Source organism: Accipiter gentilis, chromosome 28 (genome assembly GCF_929443795.1).
Source record: "Accipiter gentilis chromosome 28, bAccGen1.1, whole genome shotgun sequence".
In the NCBI taxonomy this organism is placed as follows: domain Eukaryota; kingdom Metazoa; phylum Chordata; class Aves; order Accipitriformes; family Accipitridae; genus Astur; species Astur gentilis.
In genome coordinates, this window is record NC_064907.1 from 16790316 (window position 1) to 16811942 (window position 21627).

Below are 21627 nucleotides of genomic sequence, written 5' to 3' on the forward strand. Positions count from 1 at the left end.
CTGAGGAATAGCCTTAACTGAGTAGCCAAAGATTTATTAGACTGGAATTGTAGTCAGCTTATGGAGCGACAATTCAGTAACATCTGAGCTAGGCAATAGGTGCCTTATAAATATGCAAAGTGAAATACCTAAAACGGATAAATAAGGGTGGGTTTAGAAACACAGTATTTTGTCAACTAGAGTAAGACAATGCTATTATAGTAAATGGTGATAGAATCCATCATCTCTAGTTTGAATCAATCTTTCAGAAATAACTGATCACAGTAATGGGTAATAACAAGAATAATTTACATTTGTGTATTGCTACATTGTGAGCTTGAATTTATCTGGCTTTAAACAAGCCTGGGAAATAAATATTGTTATGGGGCTCTATGCTGAGGTACAGCATGCCTCTAGTAGCTGCCAGGGATGCACAGCAAAGGAGTAAGTGAAAAGAAGCAGCTTTGACACCATGACCCTTGCTTGATCCTGCCCCTTCTCAAAGCCAGAAAAGAAACCCAGAAACACTGATTTCCATTCCCCTGTTCTAATGTCTACACCATACTTTACCTAGGTTCTTGACAGAGTACCAAGCTATCCTGATTTCTGCTCATACCTGAAAGCAGGTGTTGTGTATTTGGTCTGGTTCTGATGTGCTGAAACACAGTGTTAGCTGTAATACACAAAAAACCTTGTGCCTGCGTGTCTCTGCTCTAACTGGTCTATTAGCCTCTTTCTGCATTCTGTGTTCAGAAATCCTTTTGATACTGTTCTCGGGGACCTTGTAACTACAGAACTTGATTGTGTTTGTTCCAGTAAGATTGAATAAAGTTTTCTCCTATCTCTCATGATAGCAAGGATGCTGAACAGATTTAAATCTGCAAGACCCATTTTTCTGATGCAAGTCAACAGGTGCCCATCATCGCAAGGGAAATGGGGAAAAAATATATGCTTGTGGATTAAAAAAAACCCTAAAAAACCCCACAAACTTTGAGTATGCAAGTGGTGACGGTTCTGACAATGATACGCCTGGTAAATTGCCTAACAAGCCATGCCTCAGCTTACCCAACTGATCACACCTATGTCAGCATTAGGTCTCTGAGGTCTTCTGCTGGAAGGAGACAATGCAAGCCAAAAGCTACCAGCTGAAGGAAAAACACTATGAACTCTGCAAGGCACCTGGGGAAGGTTTTGATGAACAGATGCTCACATTTCTATTTTCCATACGCACATTGTAGTTCAGAGTTCTGCACTCCATGTACTACAATTTTGAGTGATAAAACAAAAAACACTGGAGGGGAGTAGGACAGTGATTGATAGGATGAAATATCCTTTTTGCTCTGAGTCTCTCTCTTTTCCATATATAGGTATAAAGATGCAGTAGGTACAGTATCTATATCTGTCACTATAGATAGAGATACGTAAATTATTTATATAATAGTACATACTATTTACTTCCTCTCTATATACAATCAATAGTTCCATACATCCTTATATTTATGTAGCAATAAATACATTAGATAAGAGTAATCTATTCAAGTCACAATTACCTCTTACTCAAATATACCTTATAAATAATTTGTCTTCTGATTGTATACACTGTATATTGATATAGTCTAGTTATTAAAAAACACCCTGTCTCTGCCTCACTCTAATCTTTTCTTTGGCACAGCCATTGTTTTAAAAGCCTAGAATGATAATAAAGTATAGGGAAAACACTTAGGAGAGCCATCCATTTCTCAGCCCGTCTTCAGTTAATTAATACTCCACATTCTCAAGAGGAAGACAAATCTTAGCTCCTTCGCCAAATTAAGGGAGGAAGAGACGCAATAAATACTCTGCTGGGCTGAAGTCGTTTTTGCTTCCATTGCATTTCTGAGCTACAACCTCTGTTGTCTGGGAACAGAGCACCCACCCTATCAAGCCTCATGGGAAAGGTATTGTTTTTGTCTTTTTGAAGGATGGAAGGGGCCTCCACTCACACGTGCTTTTGCAAATAATACAGCAGTTACCAACACTGGTTACCATTTACCCTCCAGCCATGGTCTCTTTACAGGAAACCTTGAAGCTTCACTCAGAATTTGCAGGAGGAACTGGCATATTTCCAGGAGCAATGCTGGCTTATCACTCCTTCCTTCGCATACCTGTAGCTACAGAAACTGGACTAGGCTGTACAGCTGGCTATGCTAAAATGGACTTCTGGTCCTTTTAACTTATATATTTATATTCAGAAGAGACAGGCTGTGGCTCAGACTAGGGACAAGTGACCCCTTCATTCTCCCCTCCTTCAGCTTCCATTTTTGTTGCATCAGCATGCTCACAGGCAAAAGGAAGCATGCTTACCTAGGGGGGCTGAGCTGGACTTACCCTGCATGGATCGAATGTTCAGAGTGGCGAGGATGCTTTCCGTGTCCACCAGGGAAGGACTGCTTGATGCAGTGATGTTGGAAGACAGAATGGCGCATGCAGCACAATCCTGGACGTTAACTGCCCTCAGATCTGCACAGGAGAGCGCACTACCCTGATAAAACCAAAGAAATAGTGATCAGGAGAAATGTGAGCAAGTTGAACATGGAGGATCTTTAAGGGTGAAAGGTGAACATTAAATTTGTTTCAAACTCAGCCAGCACAAATGCATTTTGGAAACATCTTCAAAATTTGAGCAACTTGGGAAATGGGGAAGCATCCAATAAATTGCAAGTCTAGACCTGCGAATTTTCTTCTCTGACAATCAGGATTAGCTTCTCGGGGCTTCTGCAGGAAACCAGAGAGTACCAAGACTCCCCCAGAAGAAAATAAATATTTAAGAAGGGAAAGTTTTTCAAAAACATCTTGGATTCAGGCTCAAGTCTAGAGCTTGGGATAATTTTGGTCCTTTTTGAATCTGAATTGTGCTATCATCAAGAAGTTTTAAAATGTATTTAGAAATGTGCATGAGAGCTAGAGAAAGGAAGGAAGAAGAAAAGAGAATATGCAAAAAATTCTTACTGAGAATAACCACAGCTTTGGAAAGTTCTGAATAAATTTCCATTCTCTTTGCAGATATTCCAAAGACCCGAGAAAAACAATGTCTTTCAACTCATGGTAAATGAAGTTACTAGCTCTTAAAGGCATCACGAAGTCCTGCAGCCCAATCAGTGGTGAGTTTCCATCGCCAAAGACGCAGACCAAAATATGATCCTTCAGGTTTGGTGCTGCTTGGTCCTTGCAATTCTAAATTTAAAACAGAATTTTGCTAAATCAGCTACTAGGTTTATTTTAGATTCTTCTCTTCAGTTAGAAATACTTAAACCACTTCTTAGCTATGTAACATCTATGGGTAGAATGAGACTATATATAAAGAAGTATGTCCCCTTAATTATTTGGATTCCAAATCTATCCTACAGCAGTGAAAAATTCATATATGTTTGCATAAAACATCAAAAATGTAGAACAAGTCAACAATACTAGTTTAATACCAGGAGCTTAATAACAACTTTGGCCTGGTGGTTTTTTTCTGGATAATTGATGATAGTTTTCAAGTGAGCTAATTAGTCTGGGAAAATGTACTGGGGAGTGGGTATTGCTTAGTGTGGTGCCTCACGGTTGGTAGGTAGTGTGGCCAAGTCAGCCAACCAGGCTTGTCAAAGCCATTGCATTAATGTCCATTTTAACCAACCAGAAACTGTGGGATCAGTATATCCCTGCAATGTTCACTCCTTGCCAGTTTTTTTCCAAAGAGAAACAAGGGACTTTGTCAGGGAGAAGTTTCCTGATGAGAGATTAGAATCATAACCAAATTAAATGATTGTCTCTAACTAATTAGATTAGTTTAAATTGAATAATGAAACCTTTAGCTGTATTTAATGTAACATGCCTCAAGTCCAACGATTAGTCTGCTGAATGAAGCTAAACAATTAAAAACACAATCTATTTTATAGCTTATTTTATAGGAACAATTGGAAAAACTATTACTGCTGAAATCTGCAGAGGAAATGCACAATTACAAGACCAACAGGAGCAGTCAGTATAGTGAATGAGCAGCAGGGACAGGTAAGCCATTCTGAAGATGCTACGGACTTAGGCCTTCCTTCCAACCTTGGGCCAAGAAGTTGGCCGTATCTGACATTTATTACTTTATTACCGAGGTCAAGTTAAAAAAAGAAATAAATTACATTCTCAAACATTTATGCTGTATCAGACTGATGGTTAAAATATTAAAAAAAAAACATTTAAATTATTTCATAATGTATACCTTATGTAAAAGCCAGAGGACCATATTTTGATATGTGTTTAGATGTCCTGTGTTTTGCATGGACATCAAGGAGAAAATTCTGTGAAGTATATCCATCTAGCTGTCCATGGTTTCCAAACAGAATGAAATGCTGAAGTGTTACAACAAATCCCATAGGAGTATACTTGCACATTTAAACACCTAAACAACTTTAAAAATGTAGCTTTTAAAAACCCAAAGCACAGTCTGGGATTTTGTCAAGCACCCAACTCACTCCCAAAAACGCATCTTAGACTCCCAGGCCTTGGAGGGCTTGCCTGTCCCAGAAACGTGATTGCAAAGGAAGATACTGCATGAACATGAAGTTCAATATGCACTAACTTCCTCTGTGGACATTCTTAATCCTCATTAAGAGCCCCTTGCACGGTCTAGCTTAGCTACACAAAAACACTCAGTACAAAACAGAAGTGGCACATGGGGAGTTAGGACACACTAGCAGTTGTAAGCTTTTTTCCTCATGTAAACCTGCCTGTAAGATCTTTTCAAAACACCACTCTTCAATTCACAGAGCTGAGCTTCCAGTCCTATTGGGATATTTGCCCATTTGTAAGGACTAATCCTATTTTGGAGGTTGCTGGGCAATAGGGTCCTTTTATTTGCTTGGAAGGAAGCTGCAGCATTTCAAGCAGCATGAATTCCAGCCTGCTACAAGTCTCCCAGCTGGCAGAACAGCTTGAACATTCTGTATTTTTGATGAAATCTTTGATCACCTCATTGCAAGATTTGGTTGCCTACTCTCAGCTCTCTGGCAGCTCTGAGCACAACCTGCCATTTCTAGATGGGATTTGTTCTTTTACGGATTAGACACATTAAATAAATAAACCAAACTGTCTTACAGATATCCAGATCAATAATGTCACAGACACAGGGGTCTGGAAACACAACATACAAAATTTCAACATAAAATAGACGTCAATCAGACCTTCCTTTGTCCATCTATTGAGATCCACTCCTGAGATAGGGTGCCTGCCCTGCTTTAGATGAATATGGAAGGCATTACTGATCCCTTGTTACCTTGGAGATCTTTCTCTGTTCCCAGGTTACCACCTAAATTAAAAGGGAATATGGCCATGGAATGAGCCTTCAGCTCCCACCACTGCAACAGAGTCTCTATGCTACCCTGGTCAAGACACTGTATCTGCAGTTTACTCCTGAAAAGGGGGGTAATGGTAAACCCTCAGACTCTCCCCTCCAGGGCAGGGTCTGTCTCTTACCTTTGCATATGAAATCAAAGTTAGAAATTGGCTAAAATAACATTGGTAAGTAAACAGCAGTAAATTAGAGAGTGCTGTGCCCTCCACCCAGATCAATGCATTGAAGCTCCAGCTTATTGCTAGGAGAACAAGGAGGAAGACGTGAAGATCCCAAAAGCAAATACCCTACACCTACCAGAAGAGCCTCCTGCAGTGGAACAGCATCACACCAGTGGAGCATTCCTGTTAAATCTAGGATGACTCTGCTGTTCTCCTCTCCTTGGCCTTCAAACCCCCTAAAACAGAGAGAGAAACTTCTTAGCTACAGAACAACCTCTCAGCAGCTGCAGCTACAGTTTACTCAAGTTGAGATTGCATCTCCAGCTGCAGCTGAGATGCCCTCTTTATCTACATCATAGCTTTCATGTCTTATAGTAGCAAGGAAAAATTAGGATGTATGAGTCACACATTAACCATGACAGTATGGGGGGAAAGGGTTGTGTGGTGCAGGAATTCCTCTGTCAATGTCAGCTGAGACAAACATAAGGAAAAATATACTGTGAAGTGTTTCCTTTAATTATTGTATTAGTTGTGATGTTTATAGCTGTTTGGACTAGGTCCCTAGGATTATACGAGTTCTTCAGTGGGGACATTCATTGAAGCAATATTTATATAAACATGGTCTTGATTAAGAGCAAAAAGAAGTCAGCAGGAATTTTCCCCTTGTCTTCAGGGACTTTAAATTAGGCCCATATTGCAGGATATTCTTAGAGGCAAATTTCAGATATGTACCCGTGTTTGCGAGCAGTGTGTTAGTTCAGAAGCAGCAACAAGACCACGTGAAACAAGAGCCATTCAATCAGATGCTGCTCTGAACATCAAACTGTTTCAAAGGACTGCTACAGAACAGAATTGTTGGGGAAGTCAAGTCGAACAACAAAGGGTTGTTCACACGTCTCCTCGTGGCCCAGGCATGGACGGAAAAAGACCTGGAATCTGTTGGATAAACCATTTGCTCAGCACCATCTCTCTAGCTTTACTGTAGCTAGAGTCAGCCTTGAACAGTTGGCTCAAGAGCAAAGTTTATTTAATCACTCTGTAACTGAAATCACAACGATAACTGAAACTTGCCATCTAGGATTATAATACATACTGAACACAACAGCCTTAGTAGAGCTGTATGACCAGAGAAGTGTTTGGTCCCAACATTCTTTTTCATGTCCAATTTGTCCTTATCTTGTCCATGCAGTATTGGGTAAGGTGTGATTAACAGAAAGGAGAGGGGGGATTTTGCTAGAGGAAGGTGTCATTCAGTATGAGGCCTGCAAGGTGGATCTAACTGTGCCCTGTACAGACCAGCTTATGCTGGTACTGGGTTTAGCACTTCTTAGCACAGCAGTAAGGAACCTGAGAATTTGCGCCATTTTTGCAAATGTGGCTGGGGGGTTTGCAGCCTGTGCCAAACTCCACGATGCCATAGCTATACAATTAACCCATACCCATTATAACTAGTTAAAAGTTACAGTCATTTAAATAACTGCAGCATAGCTACAGAGTCTTTCCCATTCCACATGAGAATTCAAAGACCAGGCTGGAACTTTTTTGCAGTTTCTGCTAGCTTCCCAGGTCTTAGACTAAGGGATTAATAACAAATCCCAGGACTGATCGTATTAGAATAGGTTACCCTGTTCTTCTAAATTAATATATTTCCAAGTTTTATAAATGTCCACCTATCTTAAAACCATCGCAAGATGTAAAAGCCACAAAGCATCTACTAATAGCATAGACATAAACTGTAATGACTGACTTTTTGCATAGTTGCTCGCCAATCGCCTCTGCAACACACTTGCAACATGCTGGGCTTGATTGTAAAGCCAAATCTGGAAGCTGGTCCTTTCCAGTTCTGCAGTGCCTCCTATCTCTGTTCCCTCCACACTACTGCAGGATAAGGGAGGAAGGGATGGCCTACAGCAGATCCAACTCAAGCACCATCTAACCTTTAATGTGGACAAGTAGCAGATAATGCAAAGCAAGGTGCAAGGTATGCCTGATGGAGGAAAGCATAGAAAAAAATCTTTCCTTCAGGCAAGAAAGGCAGCAAAGAGGTAGAAACAAATCTGTATGCACTGGCTGCTGCACTACTGCAGCTCAAGAGGAGGCAAGAGCAGCAGGCACTGGCAGCTGGAAGCAACCTGGGGGAAAAGAAAGGAAGGGCAAACAGAAAGCAGTGTGCTCCAGATGCCAAACAGCTCACAACAGCTCTGCTCCTCTTACAGACTGGTGGTACCAAGCCATGAGACTTCCAATCTTTTTCCAGGCCCTTTAGCTGAAGTCTGTCAATCTCCAGACGTTCACAAAGCATAGACAAAACCACTACAATACCTATCCCTGTTGATCTCTTCTGTCACTTGCACAGTTCTTGCTCTCAGCAGCATTTGCCGCAAGAAGTTTCACAGGCAAACAACATGTTGCATGAAACATTTTTTGATCAGCTTTGAATTACCCAGCCTTCAGCAAAATGAAAGGTCGTTTAGCATCTCTGACAAGGGGCAGGTAGAGGCTTCAAACTAACTCTCCTGAATTCTGCAAGCTAGTACCAAACTGGAGAGAAAGGGATGCATGCACTCCTTTAAATCTCTGCAGTGTCTCTATGCAGCCCTGTGCTAACTGTAAACAATTGCATCTATTAGCCACACATCTCCTCCTCAGATAACAAATCATTAGGCCAGTGATTAAATGGTATTTTGGCAAGTAAGAGACTATCTTCTCACAAGCTCTCTTACTTGACTCAGATTTACCAATCAATCAATGTATGCATCTCCATCATAATAAAGCCATCATCTATATACACAACCTGTCAGAAATGACAACTCCTCATTCTAATATTATGGGAAATATATACGCCTTGGAGGAAACACTTGTTGGATCCCTAAAGTGGGAGATGGAGGCAAAAGACAGCAGGAAAACTCACTTCATTGTAACGGCATCCACCTTGCCAAGGCCAAGAACATTCTGATGTAACAAGCCATTCTTTAGTTAAAGGTTCCTTCTGCCATATACTCTGCAAGTTACATGATTCTTAGGGAAATCTTCCTGAGATTTCAGGAAAAAAAAATTTCCTGAGAGACTCGTAAATCATCCTGCACTGGACTCTGAGGAGCTTGAGGATGAAGGCACTGGAACTGACATGCTCTAGTACCCCAAGAGAGAGATAGAAATAGTCTCTGATTGAGCTACAGTCACTACAGCTGTTAGCAGGTTATCTGGTCACAAACTGACTGTGCTGTGGGTGCACAGTTATCTGTGTTGGCTCTGCATGAATCTGCAAAGAAAATAGTTGCATTCGCATGATGCTGTGCATTGCCATGTCTGTGTTACCCTTCTTTCTCTATCACATTCTTGTTTGAGGTCCTTACCACTTACATCGCACTGAATAGAGTATCAAAAAAAAATCACCAGACCACGTTACCAAAGACCATACAAGTGGAGCTGAATTACAAAAGGTAAGTACACTAGGTACTTTGGACTGTGGGCATTTCTGAAAATTTAGTCCTAGTGGCTGAACATTTGAAAATACTGATCCACCATGTCAGGTGCATAAGCCACTGGTATAATCAGTCTGTGCCTAACCCACAGACTAACTGAGGCTATTACAACAATAGCCCACCATTAATTTTGGAGAAAAATTTGGGTTTATACCACAAGTAATGCTAGTTCAATACCTTATATATATCATCCAAAATGGCAGTTTGGTCCACTGTACCAGAGTTGAACTGAGAGTGCTACAACACGGTAAAACATTTCTTTTTGGCCTGTTTCCACAGCCATGACCTAATCTAAACCAGTCACCCATGTTTCCATGAATCAAAGTAGATAACGTAGCTCTCAGCTACACTGAAAGATGGTCAGACACATCCAAGATGTTTCAAACTTCATTTGAGGACTAACATAAGTGATTAACAGTTGTCTATAGCATTAGAAGGCAGGGAGTGGAAGTCCTTTTATCAAATTGTTAGCTGCCAACAACTTCCTGCTGACAAGCTATCTTTAAATTCTTCATAATGCCTTTGCAAAGCCCTAAAAAGCTTTGCTGAATCCCTTGCCTGCAGTCTTCCAACATCAGCTCTTCCACTCCTTGTCGTGGGAAAATGTGGCTACAATGAGTCTTAATGTCACGTGTACACATTGAGGTCTGTGCTCATTTGCTTTCCCTTCTGATCTCTAAATACAGAATAGCAGCAAATCCTCAGGAATTGGAGCTTATTTTTGTGTCCTAAATTTTTCCCAGAGAGAGATACAGGGGTAGAAGCAGGCTCACAAAGCACCTCAGGACAAAGCAAGGCCTGGGAGATTTGCACCATTGGTCCCCAGAAACCTACACACATGAGAAATCTGCGCACAAAAGTCTCCAGAGAGAAAACACCCATCGGTATCTGTGCAACGCAGGCAGGTTGCTTCAGCAGCTGGATCTGGAAAGCCCTGGCCCAACAGCACAAACGCCCTGACATCCTTCCCTTGCCTCTGTACCGCAGCCTTGGGGATGATTTAACACTTGGCATGTGGACTGTTCGGTTCACATCCCATTTGGGAATCCTCTTATTGTTTTTTGAATCACTCCCAGATCTGCACATATGTTAACCTTTTCCTTTAGGGAGGAGTGGAGTTTCACACACACAATGAAAATTGCCTGTGCATGTGAAGGCTGCTACAAAGCCCCTTTTCTCACTCCCAGGCCCACACTGTGAGAATACGGTGCTTGTCTGGACTTGGCTTATTCATCATCATGGATTATATCAGTCCAATCACAACGCATCAAAGTGCTTTGCCTACCTCACAAGGAACTATGAGGCTTAATTAATTGACACGGAGGTATTACGTGTCATTGCAAAATGTTATAATTTAGAGTATTCCATCCAATAATTAACAAATACATCAGGCAACAAGTAAAACCAATCTTAAAAATGAGTAGTTAAATTTTTCTTAATTACATCCACTGAACCAAATCTGCCCCTAAGCAATGCACATGTAATCCCAGTGAAGTCAGTGTGGTTGTACAGAATACACTAAAATAAAAATAGTCTGTAGTTATCATCTATATTGCTGCAATACTTACAGTCCCCCACTAAGTTTAGAGACTCCTGCTTTACTTAAGAGCTGTAAACATGAACAATAAAGGTAAACTAAGTTGAACTGAGAAAACAGTATGGAAAGAGACATGTAGCATTGGAACTTACACAACACAGAAATAGAAAGGCTGATTCCTAGTCTAATAGGCACTGCCTGACACCACATTTTAAAATGGAGCCAAGATTCTCCAGTAACAGGGCTCCACGTGATGATGCCTTAAGAAGAACTCCTGATACCTATGTGGCAAAGTCTGAAGAGTTGGCAGCACTGGTGAAATTCAAAATGCGTAACTGGATAACTGGACTGAACTGTCTGAACATTGATCTAGATGCATTAGGGCCTACTTCACTAAAGAAACCTCAGAGTGATATATAAGAAAAGACACCTTCTGCTTTTGGTATCTGCTCTCCATTTCTGCATTCAACCTCCATCCAAATCACCTCTCTCAGCTAACACTTTTACTATATGAGGACATGTTGTTCAGCCATAGATAGAAACCAGGTGTAATAACTCCAACACTTTTGCAAATTAATATAGCATGGTTATCATGGGGAAGCTGGATACTACTTCTGCAGGCAGATCTCATGTGTCAGAGATATAAGCCATTGTTTCTGACAGAAAACATCATCTCACTATTCATAACAGCCCTTGTGAAATCTTTGCCGAAGCCTCCTTCTCCCCTTCCAAGGTCACAGGAGGGCTAGATAAAACGCAGCTTCTTCTCCTTGGCATGGACAAGTGTACATACATATTTTTGTTCTTCCACTGCTACTTGGGCTGGGCACAGGCTATATTTTAAAAACCAAACCCCGATCCTGCTACCCACACACAGAAGAGAGACTTGCTTTGATTCCAGAGAGTAAGACAGCAGACAGCTTGAGTAAGGGTGGCAAAATTCAGCTCCTAATTATTAGATTAAACCCTTGAAACAGTTGTCATGTATGAAGGGACAAAGTAGAATTTGGCAAACAGGAAGGGAAAAAACAAATATTCTCATACTGATAAATAATCTCTGAAGACAACCTTGTCATTTTTGAGAGCATCTCAACAGTTTCTCTTTTTTTTTTTTTTTTGGTCACTGCTTATCAAAATTTGCATGGATAGTTAGTGGGTTAATTTAATTATGAGCAGCATTTATGAACAGCCTGATGGGGGATCTGCAGAGGGCAATAGAATCTGTTCTTGAATTATGAAATTGCACATACTCACACATCTGGAAGCCGTCATGGGACAAATCTCTGTCTTGTAAATGCGTGTTGAGTGTTACAATATTTTACTAAGCACTCCCAATCTGTCAAGGTTTACAGGAGAGTAGAGACTGGGAACATTTGGGATCATTTGTGGCTTAGAGCCATTAGCTACTTCCACCCACTTATTGTGACGTTATTAATAGCAAAATAATCCAAAGAGCAGAACTTGGCTTACTCAAGATTTTAGATAATAGAAGTGATTTTCACTAAAGGCTAAAACCAGGGAGCCAGGACCCAGCTGAATAATAGACTATGCTGGGTAGCACAGCCTTATTTTTGGCTGAGCTGGTGGTAACTTTGTGCAGACTCTGTTCCTCAGAAGACTTACCTGCAGACCTACCCTAGTCCTGTTGTTTCAGGTCTGTGTAAGAGGTGGCACATGGTGACACCACCCAAAAAATCACCAGAGAAGAAAATGCTATGTTATCAGTGTGATGTTGACCATCCCTTACTAACTGCCCTCCTCAACAACTGTTAATGGTAAGAAGGGCGTTAAGCACCACACACAAGATAGATATATTTACACTTCATTAAACCATGGATAGTGTAACAAAAGCTATCTGCCAGAAGATGAAAATACATAAGCTCTACCTCTAGACTATCCCTACTAAAACTCAAGTTAACTGGCTAAAAACGAATGCCATAATGCTTGCATGACACCCAGGGATGCTTGTGACTACTGTATCGACATTGCCAAGAGTAATTCTCAATTCTCCTGGACTCAAAGACAGAGACCAGAATGGCACCAAGACTCAAATCATGCACAAGTCCAATTCTAGCCTGGCACATAGGAATGGGATTTCATCCCACGAAAAGCAATCACCTGCTGAGGAAATCAGGACTTGGCCTGTAGAAGAAACTTTGCACAAAGTTTCTTCACCTTCTGGAGCCATACCTCAATGAAAAGATTTGGAAGACTTTGAAACTCCATGGAGATTTTGGCTTCTTGTTAAGCCATTGCATATCTGTTCAACTTAAATCCCCATCCAATCATTAAATACGGGTGGGTTTTTTTTTAATGGGTCATTATGATGTGATTTATGACATTGGTGTAATTGTCAGAATTACTGTGGGTAATTAAAATATGAAATGCATGCTGCCAGAGGCTTCAGTCACTCTCAGCACCCTCATTAAAAATCAGGAGCTGACCAAATTATAAATAGACTGGTTTGCACAAGTTCACAGGGAAAGCTAATTATGAAACTTATCCTTATGCACTCAGAAGTCACACCATCAGTCATGCAAATTCTTTAAGTGATTATACTATTGTATAACGTGGAATCGGATTAGTACGTACAGGTGGGTGCAACTCCAGTTACAATGTGCAGTACAACAGCACTTTGCATGGTGAATGTGAATCCCTAAAACTCTTATGCAAGCTTGATGATAGATGTGGGACAAGGGCCTGGGGAAGAGAGAGGTGCTGTATTTTCATGTGAAATATAGAAAAAAAGACTGAGGAATACAGGAAGAGGCTGCAAAGGATAAGGTACTCTGATCTCTAATGGTAAGTCTCAGAGAAACAAGAGAGGCATGTGAACACAAGGGAAGAGAGCTTTAGAAAGAAGCTGGAATAAACTTTGCATTAGCTGACTAAATTTGTAAGGAATGGCGACTGGCTAAAATCACAGGGAGTTTAGGTGCCAAATACAGTGAGCGTGAATGCAAACTCAAGTTAAGAAAACGTTCTATATATATAAAGGCAGGCAAGGGCTGAGACTTTATCTTTCTAGTATTCTGAATTTTTTACTCTCCAGAAGGGAAGGAAAAAATAAAAAAGTAACTGGAGGCCTATATCCAAAAATTCAACCAAGAAGTAAATCACTTTTGGAAGAAGAGTCCTGTTACGAGTTACCAGTAACACCTCCAGTGACTTAAAGGCCCAAATGGAGCACGCTTTTGCTTATTATGGGGTTTCAAAAAAAAAAAAAAAAAAAAAAAGAAAAAAGTGAAACCCGTTTTTCCCTCTTTTCAATGCCAGTAAACAGACTTGGTTTTCATGCAAAGAGGCAATGCAGTCTGTACAAAACAAGTTTGGGCAGATTTTGCACACCATGGAAGCTAGGTTTTCTGTGTCAGAAATCCACTAAAATATCTGCTCCATCACAATGATTTGTCAGTCTTACTCGTTGTGCAAGCTTCAGTGAAGATAAGACCTCAGTGTTCCACGAGCAAGATTCAGCCAGCCCGCACTGACATAACAATTTATTGGGGTGCTTAAAGATCCATTTATACCAAGAAGACTCATGTTCCAAAAATAATGCTGATTTATATTCTGTGTACCTGCACAAGATTCTGGGGGCTGGAGATTTGAAGAGAGAAACTTTGGGGGAAAGTATGCATGGATGATGTCTCCCACCTGAATTTTTTTAAGAAGTCAGATAAACCTAGTTATCTGCATGTGTATTTATCAGCTTAAATATCATTCCATCCAACCTGTCACCCTGACTCTGACAAGCAGTCCTCAAAAATACACAGCAAGAAAAATGGGACTTCCCAACACAACAAAAAGTGGAATGCAAAATATTATTGCCTCTTCCTAGAGGAGCTCCCTGCCTAAAATCAGTTCATAAACTTCCAGTGTCCAAAATACCCGTTCATCATCTTCCTTATGGATCCCAAACTCCAGAAATGCCATTTGTGTAGTTAAGGAGGGATTCCTTTTAGAATTCCACCCCTGAAGTGTTTGAGAGGTACCTATAGGCATCCACACTTTTCCATGTTTCTACAAACCCTCTGAGGTTTGGCTATCAATGAAACACCCCTTCGATGTCTCTCTCCCATTCTAGCAATAAAACTAAAGCTGAAGGAATGTGAAACTTGTCTAACTTGTGAGGTTTTTTGCTATGCCAACAGACTGCTACATTTTCCACAGAGCCCCCACCCTGTAGCGTAAATATCAGGTAGTGATCAAAAGCACAATGTGCCTGCTGACAAAAGGGATCTTGCTCACTGTAACAACACTTTCTCCACCTTTATCTATCTCCTTTTTCTTGAGAACACAGTTTTACACTTGTCCTTCATACAAATAACCCGAGGGTGGGAATTATTCAGAAGGCTCGTGTTTGACACCCCATCTGTTCATTTCTGACAGCGATATATAATGTAAGGCTATAAAAACTTGAAAAATAATGCAACATAAAAAGGGATTGACTCGGCTCCAAGAGGCCATAAACGGTAACAAATACCATTGTATGATTTATTTCATGCTGTAATCTTTACAGTAAGTCATCTTTCAGACATTTCCTTGTGACAGGTTTTAATAATATTAATGCCCAGAGCAATCCAAATCATCGCCAATAGACATATTTATCAAGCTGCCAATCCAAGTAAATGAAATTCTATAAGCAATAATGTAACATGTTTAAAGGAAGCTAATAAAACAAGTCAGGAGAGAAATATTACTGCAAAGTATGCTCTCTCTAATCCAGCCCTGGATTTTATACAGCCAAAATGCAAATCTTTCCCTCCATGATTTATCGCTCCAAAAATACCAATGACCTTTTCAGGAGCTCTTGCACAGCCCTTCTCACACATTTATAAAGATTGTGATGCATTCTGCCAGATGAGCTGAGCTGGAGCGCTCGGCATTACTGCCTTGTTTTGCCCTACCTTTGGATTGGGAAGTGATGGGTAGCATCAAAGAGTAGGATCTTAAGTCTTTAAGATTTATTAAAGACTGACAAGCCTTAACATAGGCTTGGCAACTCAGCAGGTATTTACGAGCAATTATCCAGGCACTAGATAAGTTACAATTAACAGGGAGATAAAACTTGGTTCTTTAACCTGGTTTCCCTTTTAATCTAATTCAGTTTCTACTAATCCATTGCTTGGCTGAAGTGACTGCACCAGGGCAAAAGGGAAGGATACACTGCAGAGTTGTGTACACATGGAGCCTTGCTCACAAACATTCTTTTATGCCTCACTAGAAACTTAGCAGGAATGAAAAACAAGAGTCAACAATTCAGCAAAACATACACCATTAAATTTCTCATGCCTTAGGCAAGAATGTGTGGAAAAACCATGACTAGTAAAGCAAGTGTATCGATGCAGGGGCTCAGAAGTGCTTGAGGAATCCTAACAGGTCTTTATGTATTCACTTCTGGATGAGCTTTATAGGTATTAGGGTTTTGTTGTACTGGTTTGTGACGACTTTTTTTTTTCTTTAAATGATGCTAATTAAATTCTCCTGGATATAAAGACCTGCTTATTTTCAGTGGGGGAAACAAAAAGAGAAAGGAAGAAGTGTACAAGACTTAATATGTGCAATACAATTTAAGATATCTTTCATTAAAATAGTCTAGGACACCAGCAATATTGGCAAGACCTGAACCAAGTATGTTCTGAGTCTTATCCTACTATACTTTATTGAATTTCCCTGCATTATGGTTTGATTATGGTTTTCATTGATTAGCCCATATGCAAATCTTGTCTCAATCTCAGATGCAAATTTCTGTTTAAAAAAAAATAAATAATTGGGATTTAAATATTTAGTTGGCTAATGTCCCAGTAAACACAGATCTTTTCAAAGGACCCTATAAAGGGGCAAGTGGGTTAGTATCCAAGTAATTTTAAAAGTGCTGCCTGCTGGACACTGTGGAAGTAATCTCTACCGCATATTCAGAGAACCCTGGAAATGAGTCTTGTGTTAAAATGTCTACCTTCTCTGGATCAGACTGCAGTTTACCATCCTAAATCAAATGGAGCAGAGATTTGAACATGGAGCTCCCCTTGGTCACTGTCCTGACTATCCTAATTTGGAAGCAAAAGGTCAGTGTTAGCTTTTCTATTAGCAGAACACCCCAGGTGGAAAACCTCACCTTAATCTGAAAATGGGCAATTGGATCCCATTCTACTCTTGGTTTAAATAATAATAAAAAATATTTAGGATTAATTTGAGAACTCTAATGTTATGAAGAGTCAGCCCCAAAGAGCTGTATTTTGCATTGTGAAGTTTCCTCTATGACTTTCAATACCTCATTTCACCCTTTCCTACTTCCCTTTCTCTTCCCACTCTTTGTTCTTTCTATTTAGACTGAGAGCTCTTTAAGGCAGAAACTGCCTTTTACCATGCACATACACAGCATCCAGCCTAACAGGATCCCAGTCCCAGTAGAAGCCTCAAGGCACCGCTATAATACAAATAATAAATACTGCAACTAATAACAACAGTACAGTAAAATGTCCTCCCCAGGGAAGTGCTGGTAGACCAGTCCCTGGTGTCTTTTAAAACTAAACACCAGAAAACATACCTGCACTGACTGGATATAGAGTCTTTATGATATGGTGATGAGGGAGAATCTTGATGGGGATGGGAACAATTATTTATCTGCATATTTGGCTATTTCTTTAGGGGATTTCAAAATATCTCTTAGTAACATTTTTGTTCCTCACTGCTAAGCAGCAGCAGAGATCTCAGGGAAAATAAATAAATAAATAAGAAATATATAATCCCCAAGGTGTAATCCCGGAGTATGGAAACTCACTTCACTTAAATACCTCCCTCTGGCATAATTGACTTTTCATGTGCATGTTAATAATGATATTTCAGCAGGTTGCGAGGGCTTGTTCTTCTCTCCCTACCCCCCACCCCCTTTGGTAAATTATGTTATTGGGCATGAGGAGGGGGAGGGACACATTATAAATCTAATTATGTTTTCGTTTATATTTAACAAGTCAGCACAATCTGGTAGTATGCGCATATGTATTTACTGTGCAGTCCCAATATTTACAGCTGACCTAATCAGTTGTAGGACAGCAGCACTGAGCAACATTTTATTGTCCCGATACCATGTATGTGCTGGGGACAGCTGCTAAGATGCAAAGCTCTCCAGAGGACACCTTACAGTCCTTGCCATACTGACATTTGCCTTTGCTGCTGAAGCACAAGACAGGGTTTTGAAGGGAGGGGAGACATCATTTATTGAGCCTCTTCAGTTCTACAGAGCTGCAAATTTCTCACAAGCAGAAACAAGGCAAGGAATACCAGTCTGTGCATCTCTTCACCTCCTAGGTTCCTGCTTACTCCCTGCAAATTCTAGTGTGACACTGTTTGCTAATATGTCCTGTTACCTTCTCTAGTGGATGCTTTGGAAGAGCGTAACAGTTTGCTGTTACTGACAGCTCAGTATCAAACCCACGATACTGGTCTGATATGCTGATACCCTTCCTGATGCTGAATGTAGCAGCTCAGGATAGGAGGAGTCCCAGTGCAAGTCAACTGGACTGGCAAACTAAGTACACTGTAGATAAGAATACTGCAATTCACACCTTGCCTTAGACAGCAGATGACTATGCTCTGCCACCAGTTTGTAAACCCTGCTGGGAAATCAGATTCCTCTGGCTAGGAAGAATTTAGATGGCCTAGAAAGGACTCATCTAGCATGCATTACTGATGTTAGAGAAAGGCTGTAGTGTGTGATTTCTCTTGGATCTCCATTTGCTTTAGAACAAACTTCTTTGAGAGTATACCAGACTTTGCTACTCTTCCAGGTTGCTGCCAGCATCACACTACAATTAAATATCTGAGCAAAGAGCAAATCGTGGTGTTGGCTGTTAATGCTCCTACGCCTAGCTGCTCCTGCCTCCACTCTGCTCTCTCAGAAGGAGCCAAATAAAATGTGCTCATGACTCAGCTGTTCAGTGCTGGTATCATTGGGCTTCTGTCTGGAAGGCAGTGAGCGCTTTCAGAAGATGTACCAATCCCTTCCTTCTCCTTCCCTTTGTTCCTCCATAGTGCAATCAGGGGTTCACAGCACAGGCTTTGAGCTTGCAGGAGAGGATGAGAGGCTAAGGATTTGGATGCATAGGCATACGTTGTGTTTTCTATGCTGTTCAATTGATCAAGGTAAGGAGAATCCATAAACATCCACTTCAACCACAACCACCAACAATAGCAGAATTAGTAAAGAGGCACACCCTGCTGTTCCCACTTTCCACACAAATTTGCAGTCAGTCAGTCCAGGAAATGTCTGCTCAGCATACACACAGCTTTACATTTCTTACCCAGTAACAGAACTCTGAGGTGGGAGAACACCAAGGGACCTTGACTTTGCAGGCTCTCCATCTGAAACATGTGGTTCTCTATAGAATTTCAGTTTCTCTGAAACAAAGGCAATGAAACAGAATTGGGTTCCTTTTGTATAGCCTTCAGTTGCATTTTGGTTGTGTCAGCAAATGGCTACCATGGCATTTGAGGATTCTGTGGGGGCTTCAGAAATGCTAGACAAAGGAGCTCTGAGTAATTGGTTATTCATACCAACTGCTCAGAAATACAGCAAGCATTATAGTAATTCTACCTAGCATGCATAAAACAGTCTTAAATATGGTGAGCACTACAAACTTAACACACCATTTCATTCCAAAGGGAGCTCCTTCTCTTTGTGAGGTTCTTGTGTTGGAATCCGGAAGCTAAAACTCATACAGAACTGCAGAGTTTTTCTCCCAAAATGAAGGAAACCTTTGTCAGTTCTGCAGGTGGAGGCACAGATGAAGGAAGCATACTCTCAACACATAGCCAACACACACTTGTGTGACCTGTAAGACCTTTGTTCTCTCATTTTGCATGGGAAAGAGCAAGATGTGTTCTCGACTAGAGAGAATCACAACTTACATTTGAAAATGAGGGGGTCCCATAGCTGGTCCTGAAGGGGGTGAGCCCGTTTCTGGGCTGGTTCTGTAGGGAGGGGGAAGTCCAAGGTGCATGGGGGTACTGGGGCTGGGCCTGTCCTTAAAAGTGTGGAGGAGGAGGATCCTGGTCCTGCAGGGGAGAAGGCACACTCTAAGTGCTCTATGAAAACATGGTCCTCCATACAAGAAAAAGAAAAAAAAAAAAAGCCAGAGGGTAGGAAGAGTTCATACTGTGTACTCGTACCATCCCTATACCTGTCCTAAGTGACTTGCAATTATTCATGACACTATTCTCTGAGAGTCAAACCATTTTTAAACTTCCTCAATTTCCCATCTGGATATCAAAATTCAGAAAGGCTAAGTGGCCTAAAGTCCTAGATTGAATCTGAGAAAGCAGATCAAGAAAATGAGCTCAAGTTTCCGAAATCCTAAAGTAGCTATTTAACAGCTGGAACATCTTTTCTCTGACACTTGATCTAGTCCTTTCTGGGCCATAATCTGAGGTCATGGGCAATTAAGCCCAGCATTATAACACCAGGCAGTGATTTGAGAATGTACAGCAGCACCCTCTGAGATTTTTTAAGAGCACCAGAGCCTACCTACATCTCCTGCTTTTCATGGTGATGTAGGTGGTTCAGGATGCATGATGTTACTCCTCACACTCCCCTGGTCCGTACTTTTGTTGCTAGTCTGCATTCCTCCCCTTGTCAGCATTTGACAAGAGGTGCAGCAAAGCTCTCCGTGTCACATGTGTCTAAACATGTCCAATGCATACAGATGGGAAAGGAAAGGTTGGACTCTGGAGGAACATTCAGACACATGTATCTTTTTATCTCACAAACTGACAGATGAACCCTATCACACACCTTTAACTTTCTTATGATGTCGTAACTATTGCTAAACCATACTAACCCAGATGAAACAGCTAGCAATTCCAAAAATACCCCTGGAAGAAAAAGGGATAGACATCCGTCTAAATAGGTAATTTGTCAACCTTAAGCTGTAATTGGGCTACACAGGTGTGCTAAAAGCAGGTGCATTTAGCCTTAGTAACAGGACACCAGTTTCTACACAGCCCTGTGTTCAATGAGGCGGGAGTTGGATGTGGAGAGAGAGAGTTCTCTGAGGAGGCTACATGCCACTTGATACCTCTAGGTCAAGCTAAATGGAATAAGTCAAGTCAGAGAATGAAAATTCAGAACAACCTGTCTTATGCAGGAACTAATAAGTATCTGAGAGAATTCTCTTACAGTCTTCTAAACCAAGGTACTTGGCCAACTCCACAGAGCTGGGCTCAGTCCCAGCCTTTATCACAGACTTCCTGGGTTCCTGTGAACAACCTGTGCAGGGCCTGACTGCTCAGGGCAGCTCTGAGGTGCTGCACAGATGCAGAACAGGGAGAAAAGCTCTCATTTACTTCCACTGCCTGATCAGGTCCCGAAGAGGGGCAGGGTGACGTTGTCTCAAGAAGCTCTATTGCCTCTTAGTACATATTTGATTATTAAAAAAATCATTAATAATCTCATAATAGTAATAGGTTTTGATTAAGTCTGGATGATAAAGGAAAAAATAGCCTTTGTTTTCTGTTCTGACTGCACTCTGGTACACCATTTACACTCATGTTAAAATGACAACAGTAGCTCCTTTGACTAAAGCTCGCAATCTGTGAGGCTCCTGTATTAGTTTTTAGATTCATGACAATGAACTTGCTTTTTGCCAACTAAATTTCCTTATTTCTATTGCAGGTACTGGAGGCATACTCATCTACACTAGTTGGGGTCTCTTCTATCTAACCTTCCCCTTACTTCCATCACAATGAGTTTGGAGGAATCCAGAATACCATGTACCACTTAAACTACATCATATGGAGAGTGGAGGAATGAACCAAAGCGCTTATAATTAAGCTCTGTTTTGCTCTGATACATCCAGAATCCTAGGGGAAACCAATGGCAAGGTCTTTTGCCTGGCAAAGCTCCTGATCCACCTCAGGCAACTACTCTCTCTACAGTATAACTGGTGCAGAACTGCAGGTTTGCAAACAACTGCATTTTATTAATACACATTTATACTGAAATGTCATCTTGTCCTTTTAAAATCTAAGATTGCCTAGGAAACAAGAAGAAAACCAACCAGGTGGAGAGCTCCTACAGTGTCAATGTCTTTCTATTCATTTGCC

At 40.9% G+C, this 21627-nt stretch overlaps 1 protein-coding gene across 1 annotated transcript in view; it reads right to left on the reverse strand.

Annotated features, from left to right (window-relative positions):
- KCNU1 (potassium calcium-activated channel subfamily U member 1) overlaps positions 1-21627 on the reverse strand; it is a 52744-nt gene that overhangs the window by 11425 nt on the left and 19692 nt on the right. The window contains exons 19-23 of the mRNA XM_049831582.1: positions 18828-18924; positions 8364-8374; positions 5642-5730; positions 2968-3192; positions 2323-2500 (exon numbers count right to left, since the gene is read on the reverse strand). Coding sequence (XP_049687539.1) covers positions 2323-2500; positions 2968-3192; positions 5642-5730; positions 8364-8374; positions 18828-18924 — 600 coding nt within the window. The remainder of the gene's footprint in view (positions 1-2322; positions 2501-2967; positions 3193-5641; positions 5731-8363; positions 8375-18827; positions 18925-21627) is intronic.